This window comes from Palaemon carinicauda, chromosome 1, assembly GCF_036898095.1.
Source record: "Palaemon carinicauda isolate YSFRI2023 chromosome 1, ASM3689809v2, whole genome shotgun sequence".
NCBI lineage: Eukaryota > Metazoa > Arthropoda > Malacostraca > Decapoda > Palaemonidae > Palaemon > Palaemon carinicauda.
This window is the reverse complement of record NC_090725.1, coordinates 178141639-178151638: the sequence shown is the minus strand read 5'-3', so window position 1 is coordinate 178151638 and position 10000 is coordinate 178141639. Positions and strand designations below refer to the sequence as shown.

The window sequence follows — 10000 nt, the reverse complement described above, 5'->3', positions numbered from 1 at the left end:
GCATAAAGATTATTTATTTTCTTCTTTGTATAACTTTCTTTCTTCCTTCGTATAACGCTAGTAATGTTAAGGTATCTCTCTCTCTCTCTCTCTCTCTCTCTCTCTCTCTCTCTCGCCTCTCCATTCTGATTTCCAAACGTAACTGGTAACATTTGCTTCAAAATGCTGGCTGCAGCTGTCATCGACAATTTTTTTCCCTCTAACAGTTATGCTTCACTTGCTAATTAGCCAAGGCAGCTCTTTAATAAATCTCGTCTTAGGCTTTTGATGTTCCTTTAAGCATATGTCATCTTATGATCACTTTCATATTCTGCATCTGTGCTTGCCTTGATCTACCAATTCTCAGTGAACTCCAAGTCTTGAAACCCCCATCTGCCTTTCTGCTTTCACAAGTTATAAACAATAAGCGAGTAAACAAAGGGCCTCAACACCTTTCGGACGACAAACTTCAAAAACACAATGCGTTAGCCTGCGACCACTTTCGTCATCAATTAAACTGTCGAATTAAAACAAATAAAAGACATGAAAATTCGAAAGACTTGTTGGTGGCGTACAGGTTGAAGAAAACACAAATGGAGTGAATCGGAGAAACTCTCAAATGGTAGAGTTGCTTGAACAGAGACATCAGGCTATAATGGTAACAGGGAAATCTGTGGATTTTAAAGTACTTCATTTATTGCGTGCATTTGCGTACGTTTGTTTTATTGAATTTGAATGGCATAGTGTCCTTGGTATATTTAGATAGAAAGTACCTATTCTAAATTTCATTGATCTTTAAAAGTTATATGGCCGATTGGATGACGTTGGTAGGCTTTTGACGCAGATAGACTAAACCCAGACCTATGAATTAGATGCAAGGGTGATGCAAGACTCCAAAAACCTCATCAAACCAATGAACTAGATCATTTTACTTTATACCAAGAAGACACAGTAATGTGAAGTATTTAAAGTACACTAATCAATTATTGCCTTCAGTACCCATGCGTTATCAAAATTTACTTTTAACAATCCAGAAATTAATACTGAATTTGAAAAGATGAAAACTAGAAAATATCTTCTCTACAATATAATTTATCAACGTGAATGAGAGAGAGAGAGTTGAAAACATAACGTACTGTACATCTTATTGGTTTGTCTCATCTTTCTTCCGCTGTGCCACCTGCTCTGATTGTTTTTAGCATATCTTCAAATTGTAAGGGAATAAGCTGTGTAGGGAGAAAGGACAGAGGTTCTGTTTCACAGGGAAGGAAATAAATTAAGAGAGAACTAAGCATTTAAATTAGTTTTGTCTGTTTGTGTAAGTTGCGATAACTAAAAGCTGAAGGCATGATGCATGGAATCTGAATCAATACTTGAATTCAATTCTTAGAAAACAACGACAGAGCGCTCGTACTTTCTGAAGATTAAATATTTCTAGTTTGGAAAGGCGTGGGGAAGGTGGAAAGGCAGTAGACACACACACGCACACACACATACATACATACATACATACAGTACACACACACACACACACACATATATATATATATATATATATATATATATATATATATATATATATATATATATTCATATAAGTTATATATTTTGATACATTGATGCCTGGATTCTCTTAACGACCTTGGGATCAGAGCCCCAGGCGAGATGACACAAAGACAACAGCTTCTGACCAGCCGAAATCGAACCCTGGTCCAGGAAACTTGTATTAACATTGACATGCCACTTGGCTATGTGGTATGTCAATGTTAATACAAGTTTCCTGGACCAGGGTTCGACTCCAGGCCTGTCAGAAGCTGTTGTCTTTGTGTGATTTCGCCCGGGACTCTGGTTCCGAGGTCGTTAAGGGATTCCAGACATTAATGTATAAAAAATGTATGGCTTATTTGAATATGAAAAACATGTCTAATGTACAAAATATATCATATATATATATATATATATATATATATATATATATATATATGTGTGTGTGTGTGTGTGTGTGTGTGTGTGTGTATACATGCGTACATATCCTTGTATGTATGTATCATCTACTATATTTCATGAGTATGCCTGCTATTCCTGAATTCTGATGCTAAAAAGCGTGCAATCTCTAGTGTTGTTTTTCGAAGTATTTTTCAGTCATGTCTATTCAGTGTTCTCTAAGAAGCACGTGCACCTTATGGTCTATTCGTTTGGTCCATTTGAAGCCGACAGCTGAGATACAACTACTAATGAGTTATTAATTGTTGTCTGATTCGTAATGAGCAGTTGTTGTCGGGGCCTAAGTGTCTCCGATGAATGTCTTAATTACCTTTTGTGTTTGTGCACTCAATGAGAATGGAAATCCGAGATCGTAGATTTCCCGTTTACCATTTCCCTCGCAGCCATTCAATGCACTATTATTTATACAAAAGGATGACAAAAGGCCGCACGAGCATAACAATGCTGTATAATTCGTCCCTCTAACACCTCTCTCCTTCTCTTTGAAACCTCGACTCCAAAATTATGGGTGATGTTTCACTGGAGAATTGCATCATGTGTCAGTCTTAGCAAATACTATGTGATTTAGGTTATAATTATTATTTGAATTATTATCAGCAACTGTGTCTGATAGAGATGATGAATATATTTGGCCTTCCGACTAACTAACACGTTAGTCACACTTGTTATCCCGGCTCTTTAGGCTTTATGAGATTTTTTCATTAATATATGTAACACTTGATTTTTCTCAACTTCCATTGTAAAAGCAAATATCTTCAGGGTGCTCTATTGCACCCTGAAGATATCTGAAATATCTGTATTGTTCTAGATATTAGATGGATATTTTTATATCAACGGTAAACTTTTGGGTAAACTGCAATTTCCTTGAGGCCATTACTATAGTGGAATAGCCATATTTCAGTTCAAGAATGTTCTCTTTCATTCTTTAAATGTAATCATACATCTCATCATCCAAATCGTTGCTGTTATGGCCATTGTTATTTTCATTAATGTGTAAGACTAATTTTCTTGTCATTTGCCTTCATATATATATATATATATATATATATATATATATATATATATATATATATATATATATATATATATATATAAAATATACATTTTTTTCTCTCTCTTTACATGCCAGTCCCTGGAGAGGGGAGTGACCGCTCGTTCCGTGACCTCTGTGATCTGAGTGAGATTGACTCCGAGGGGAGATCTGTGTCCTCACCAAGGGGACCGCTTTCATCCCCTCGGGACTCCCAGTCCTCCCTCAGAGACTCCCAGGGACACCTCTCTTCACCCCACGCCCATCTTACCTCACCGCGCCCGCACAGAACCCCATCAACGCCCACCAGTACTTCTGAAGCCCACGATCTCAACATGAACTCAGCAGGTGCTGCAGCCGAGCTCAGTGCTGTAGCTGAGCGGTTTATCACGCAGCAGCTCTGTTCTGTTCCTCTGGAGTTAGAGGTACGACCTTCTAGTACTGGCGTGGGCGTAGGAGTGTGGACTAAACAAGTTATCGTCAGAGGAACGCGCTACGGCCCTTTCTTGGGAAAATGGACGGCCAACGCCAAAGATCCAGGACTAGCATGGGAGGTGAGTGTTTTGGGAGATTTTCGTACCTAGTGCTTTCTTCTTCCACCATCTTCTACTGCTATGCTGCGTCTTTTCTCCGTATTCATGTTAAAATGGTTTCTTTATCGCTGATGACAATAAGAAAACGAAGACTTAGAATTAGTTCACAGCAACAGGTAATGTATATCCTTACTGGCCAAAGAAAATAATTCGGCTTTATGATGGGTTAAAACATATTAATCTCTCTCTCTCTCTCTCTCTCTCTCTCTCTCTCTCTCTCTCTCTCTCTCTCTCTCTCTCTCTCTCTCTCTCTCTTCTTCTTCTTCTTCTTCTTCTTCTATTAAATGCTCAATTTATTTTTCTATGTATTGAGATGCAGTCAGTGTACGTTCACCGCAGGCCTACTGATCTTTTATTTTCTAAAAGGCATATTCTAAAACTGAATAATTAAAATAATTCATTCATATATGACTGCCATTCCACTAAACAATCGTATATGCTTCACTTCCATCGGTTTCCGACCTCTCCCTCGTTTTCCTTTACTCGTTTAGCTTCACTTCTCCACCCCGAACCAGTCATCTTTTGTCCTTTCTTTTTTTTTTCCTATTATGATGGCGCTGATCAATAGAAGTATCTTAGCCTCTAAGAATTCCTTTCCTCAAAGTAAAGTTGGAAAGACCTGGAAGGACCTCCGTGTTTGAAAGAATTGTCTGGCCTGAGGCACATGTTATTATGTATCATCCAGTCACCCCCAAGTGCTGACGATTCTAGGCTGAAGTCCCTTTGTGGGCGATCTCTGGAGGGAATGGGCCATTGTCTCTGCGGAGAGCATAATACTCGTCAGGAAACCAAAGCCATTAGGGACAGGTCGAGGTCCTCTAAGTGAGGTTATGAGAATGGAGAAGGAGGACTTTTTCACAAGTGCATTAATCTTCACGATGAGTTTCCACGACTGAAAATCACGTGGCAGATGAATTCGCGGAGAAACGATATATTCCAGAGGGAACATGAAAATGTGGAGGTAATTTCTGTAATGGTAGAAATGCCTTCTTTGGCCTTAATGAATGCAAACATACTGGTTGTCATTAAAACAAAATAAAAAGAGAATATGTATTTTTTATTTCTTTCGGAAATGCATTTATTCAGAACTTAATTAAAGATTTGAAATATTCCAGGGAACAAGATTTGTTCACCAAGTCGAGAAGAGTAGAATTCAAGAATAACTAAGCTGAATTCAAAGACGTACAGTTTCCCTTTTAAATTTTGTTGTCTTTCACTAGCCAATTCGGTTATAGAAAAATAAAATCTTGTGAGACTTTACACTTGGCAATTCCATCCCTATTATTTGCTCCAAAGTAAAAAGTAAAATGGTCCTTCAGGAAGTCTTCTCTTTCCTGCAATTTTCCATTCCTGTAATTCCCACTTTTATTTCTACTGAATAATTTTCCTGATATTATTCCTTGATGGTCTCCATTACTTTTACGTCTGTCTTCCTATTTCATCTTAACTATCTGATCCTCAACGTCGTGAAAATCCCCTTCTCCCCCTTTAAACTCTTTCCAAGTCCTTTTCTTTCCACTCGCTGCTACATTCGACTATTCTACTGTACACCTCCACTACCGACCCCTTCCCAGAACAGTCTTCTGGTACTCCTCGGGAGGCACTCAGCAAGAAGCAAGTTAAGGAGGACTTCCGGTGGGCTTTGTCTACCAGAGGAATGGAGACGGAAACCTTTTTACTTGCATCCTGAGAGAGAGAGAGAGAGAGAGAGAGAGAGAGAGAGAGAGAGAGAGAGAGAGAGAGAGAATATTCACTTGTGGACGTCCATATTCAATCAGTTTTGAGAGAGAAGCAACATATGAACGCTAGGTTAGTATAGAAATAGGTTAATTTTGTTATTAAAATTCTGTTTCTCTAGCGGCTCTCATAGTCGCAAGTATTTCAATTGGAAAGTTATAGTATTTTCTTTACATCTCTTTTTAGAGGTTGTAGGTTGGCCAGGGCACCAGTCACCCGTTGAGATACTACTGCTAGAGAGCTTTTAGATCCATTAACTTACCAGAGAGTACTACATTGGATCTCTCTCTTTGGTTATGGCTCATTTTTCTTCGCCTACACATACACCGAATGCCTTGGCTATTCTTTGCACATTCTTATCTCTCCTCATACACCTGACAACACTGAAATTATCAAAACAATGTTTCTTTGCTCAAGGGATTAACTTCTGCTATGTAATTGTTCAGTAGCTACTTTCCTCTTCGTAAGGATAGAAGAGAGTCTTTGGCTGTGGTAAGCAGCTCTTCTAGGAGGAGGACACTACAAAATGATGCCATTGTTCTCGAATCTTGGGTAGTGGGTAGTGCCATAGCTTCTGTACCATGGTCTTCCACTGTCTTGGATTAGAGTTCTCTTGCTCGAGGGTTCATTCGGGAACGCTATTGTATCTACTTTCTCTTCCTCTTGTTTTTATGAAGTTTTTATAGTTGGCATCTGATAGATCTATAGTCAAACCAAACGAAAGTAGCGGGTGAGGGAAGCTCTTTTCTCAATGTATCGTATTTCCATCAAAACATTTCGGACATCATACCTTCAAGACCACCCGGTAAAGATATGAACGACGAATCTGACCTGTGTATTAACTGATATATCGTAACCGACTAATCCTCTCTTTGTCGAATTGTAGTTTGACATTTAGCTTTTCAACTTCTAGTTATTTCCTTTTTTTTTTTTTTTTTTTGAGTTTCGATTCTCAATCTAGGGGGAAAATTTGCAATCACATTAGTTTAATGTACACTCTGTTAATTTCATGACAACCTAGTTCTCTCTCTCTCTCTCTCTCTCTCTCTCTCTCTCTCTCTCTCTCTCTCTCTCTCTGTATATATATATATATATATATATATATATATATATATATATATATATATATATATATATAAGTAAGTTATATATATACACACACACACACACACACACACTATATATATATATATATATATATATATATATATATATATATATATATATATATATATATATACATACACACACACACACACATATATATATATATATATATATATATATATATATATATATATATATATATATATATATATTATACTATATATGCATGTATCATATATACAATAATTATATACAATTAAAGCTAGAGGAATAATCCTATGAATAAGACACGTGGGTTTTAAGGAAAACTATTTTTGAATGACTTGTAATCTCCCTGTCTATCTCTGGTAGTCCTAGGATCAAAATCCTTCCAAGGTTTTTAATTGCTTTCCACTGAGCACCTGGAAAAAAAAAAAGAGCTTAAAAGGACAATATATTCGGGATTATGACTGACGGAACCCACCCACCTTTAAGACCTTAATCCATCTTCTGTTTCATGAAATCGTCAGAGTTTGACACGATATATTCTGTCTCTCATCCGCCACTTTCGATTGGTTTGACTATAGTTTAATGTTGTTAATGATCTTTAAATATTTTATTTTGATTGTTCATTACCTCTCTTGTAGTTTATTTTCTGGTTTCCTTTCCTCACTGGGCTATTTTTCTGCGGGAGCCATTGGGCTTATTGCATCTTGCTTTTCCAACTAGGGTTATAGCTTAGCTAGTAATAATAATAATAATAATAATAATAATGTGAATAGAAGACACGCTCGTTAATTAATGTGCATAAATACACACTTTCTTTACCGAAGTGACACTACCTCTAAAGATTTGTACCATCCTGTACATAGTACTAGGTATGCAATTACTTTTAACAGCCATGCCTTCTCCATTATAAACCACAATACTACATTGTATTCTAGAAGTTTCATTCCAGTTGTGATCACTGTGTTGAAGGGTCTATCTAATATGACGGTAGAATCTGGAAATTAAGAAATTCTAAGTGTTTGTAAAATATTTTATGCTGAGCAGATTGACATAAATCTCGTCATATAGTGTATATAAGACTGATCTATTTCAACGTTATTGCCTTTATAAAGTTTATTTGCTATTTCGTTACTTCCTTTCTTCACTGGGCTGCATTCCTTGGAGGGGCCCTTAGGCTTGTGGTATTCTTCTTATCCAATCAGGGTTATAGCTTGGCAGGTATTAATGATAATAATAATAATAATGATAATAATAATAATAATAATAATAATAATAATAATAATAATAATAATAATAATGATAATAATAATAATAACTGGCTTATTTGCTTCAACTGCTGAGTATCAAATGCATATGACACCTGTTAAGGTTAACAGAATGTTTTCAAATATCTTCAACTTTTCTTTTTTTCTTTTTTAGTCATCAAATTGCAAAGGTCATTGGTGGTTATTAAGAGACTAAAAAATGCGAGAATAATGTACACCTTTGTATTTTCTTCGCAATGGTTCAACAATTGTTTAGGGTCCAAGATGCTATCAAGAATAATTATGTAGAATTTAATACTAAGATTATAGTCAGAATTAAAGAATTTTCAAAGCAGATACAAAACAAGAGATAATCTAAACAAAAATATATATGATTAAAATTAACAATAAGGACAAATTAATAACCGAAAAAAAGACCTCTATGCGCCCCTGCGTTTTCAACCTCCCCTCTAGCCCTAAAATTAAGCTGTTATTCAAATTTTCAGGATAATTCATGGAAGTGGAAGCTCGGTTGTTATTATTTTAGGTTGAATCTATTTTCTCTGTAATCAATTGATAACATTTGAAAAACAAATGTAGTAATGTTAACAATGCCTAGGTCTTCTTGACTAACATGAAACTTGAAAGGCCAGGAAAATAAATCTTTAAAAAATTTTACCTCAGATCTCTCTCTCTCTCTCTCTCTCTCTCTCTCTCTCTCTCTCTCTGTACGTCTCTTATATTCCCTGTACTCTCATTATCTTCTTTTTTCCCTAATCATCTATTTTCCCCAAACTGACCCCTCACATCCCCTCTCCCATGACACTCCTAAAATCACGCACTCTCTCTCTCTCTCTCTCTCTCTCTCTCTCTCTCTCTCTCTCTCTCTCTCTCTCTAGATACCATTGCAGCTAAAGGTAATCATTGTCGAAAGGGATGTTGAGACTCGCTTTTGGTAAAAAGCTGCGATTGAGTGATCGATCCCTGTCTACCTGGTGTGACCAAAGTGGAGGTCAGGGTTACGTCGCCCTAACTTGTGATTAGCGGGAAACGCAAATGGTTTTGATCAGGCAATTTCAAAATCTGTGTGTACGCAGGCATGCATACTTATGTGAAAATGTAGATCGAGGAGCTAGATTTAAATATCACATTGCTGTTTTCATTAATCATAAGTTATTGTGCTTACGTCATGCGTAGAGACGTTACAGTAATCTTAAATTTGCATTAAATGTTTCATGGATCGGTGGATGGATAGATGACAATGTTATCTTGAAATGGAAAATTAAATACATCTGCACCATACACCAAAGAACCCGAAAACATTAGTAATTAGCCAGTCCCTTGTTAGATTTCATGAAATTATATTTAATATAAATGCCGCTTTTAGGGAAGATTAATTAGTTAAATATTTAAAAGGTATACTACTATGCTTCATCTCGTCAAAGTTTATACTGTTCTCTCCAGCTGTTATTTCTTACTGTCGAACAGCACAGTTTCCTTTTCTGCGTGGAAGCTGTGTGATCTGAGACTTTTGCATATAGTATACGATATGCATTGGTAATGATTCCTCTTTTCGTGTCTGTACAGTATTTCCGTTGGTGGCTGCAGAGTCAATAGTAGGGCTTATAGAAAAAGTTACAACATTTGACAATTGTTTTAATAAATGTGCATCAGTTTACATGTTTAATTGCTACAATTAAACGTCGACTGTACTTTGTAATTGTGTCAGAATATCATAAGCAATTTTCTTTAACCGAGACGTGAAGGAAGCCGAAATGTGTCGTATTTCTGTAAATGAAATTTATTCAAACTATATAAATGTTTTATCTTACCAATGCGTTGTAGATAGATATCGTCAATAGGTACTTTATTCTTTCTAGGTTTATTCTTCTCTTTCTGTGTAAAAGAGTAGATTTAATGATGCAAGCAAAATCTCTCAACTCTTTCATTGATTCACACCTTCCAGATGAGAATATAAAACCTCCCATTCTCTTGACGTTCTTCAAAAAGTGCCAAATTCCAGTTACCGTTCCAGCTGCAAGGAAATCTCGGATTGAAAAGCTGAAGGGGTTTGGTGGCTGTTAATGGTGATGATCCGGAGTCCCCCCCCCCCCCCCTCCTTCCCATTGTTCATAATAATGATGATGAAGATGGCGATTATATGGTCCTCAGCGCATCGTCATTACCGGATCTTGTTTAGGAACGGTTTTGTAAGGTTACACAAGACGACAACCACCGATGATGACTCCTGAAGTGGTTCCATTCAAAAGCGAGAGAGAGAGAGAGAGAGAGAGAGAGAGAGAGAGAGAGAGAGATGG

At 36.6% G+C, this 10000-nt stretch overlaps 1 protein-coding gene across 2 annotated transcripts in view; it reads left to right on the top strand.

The window, feature by feature from the left end:
• Nucleotides 1-10000, top strand: part of LOC137652910 (transcription factor hamlet-like) — a 111587-nt gene that overhangs the window by 27879 nt on the left and 73708 nt on the right. For both annotated transcript variants that reach the window (XM_068386312.1, XM_068386306.1), the window contains exon 3: nt 3113-3567. In XM_068386312.1, the coding sequence (XP_068242413.1) occupies nt 3113-3567 (455 nt within the window). The remainder of the gene's footprint in view (nt 1-3112; nt 3568-10000) is intronic.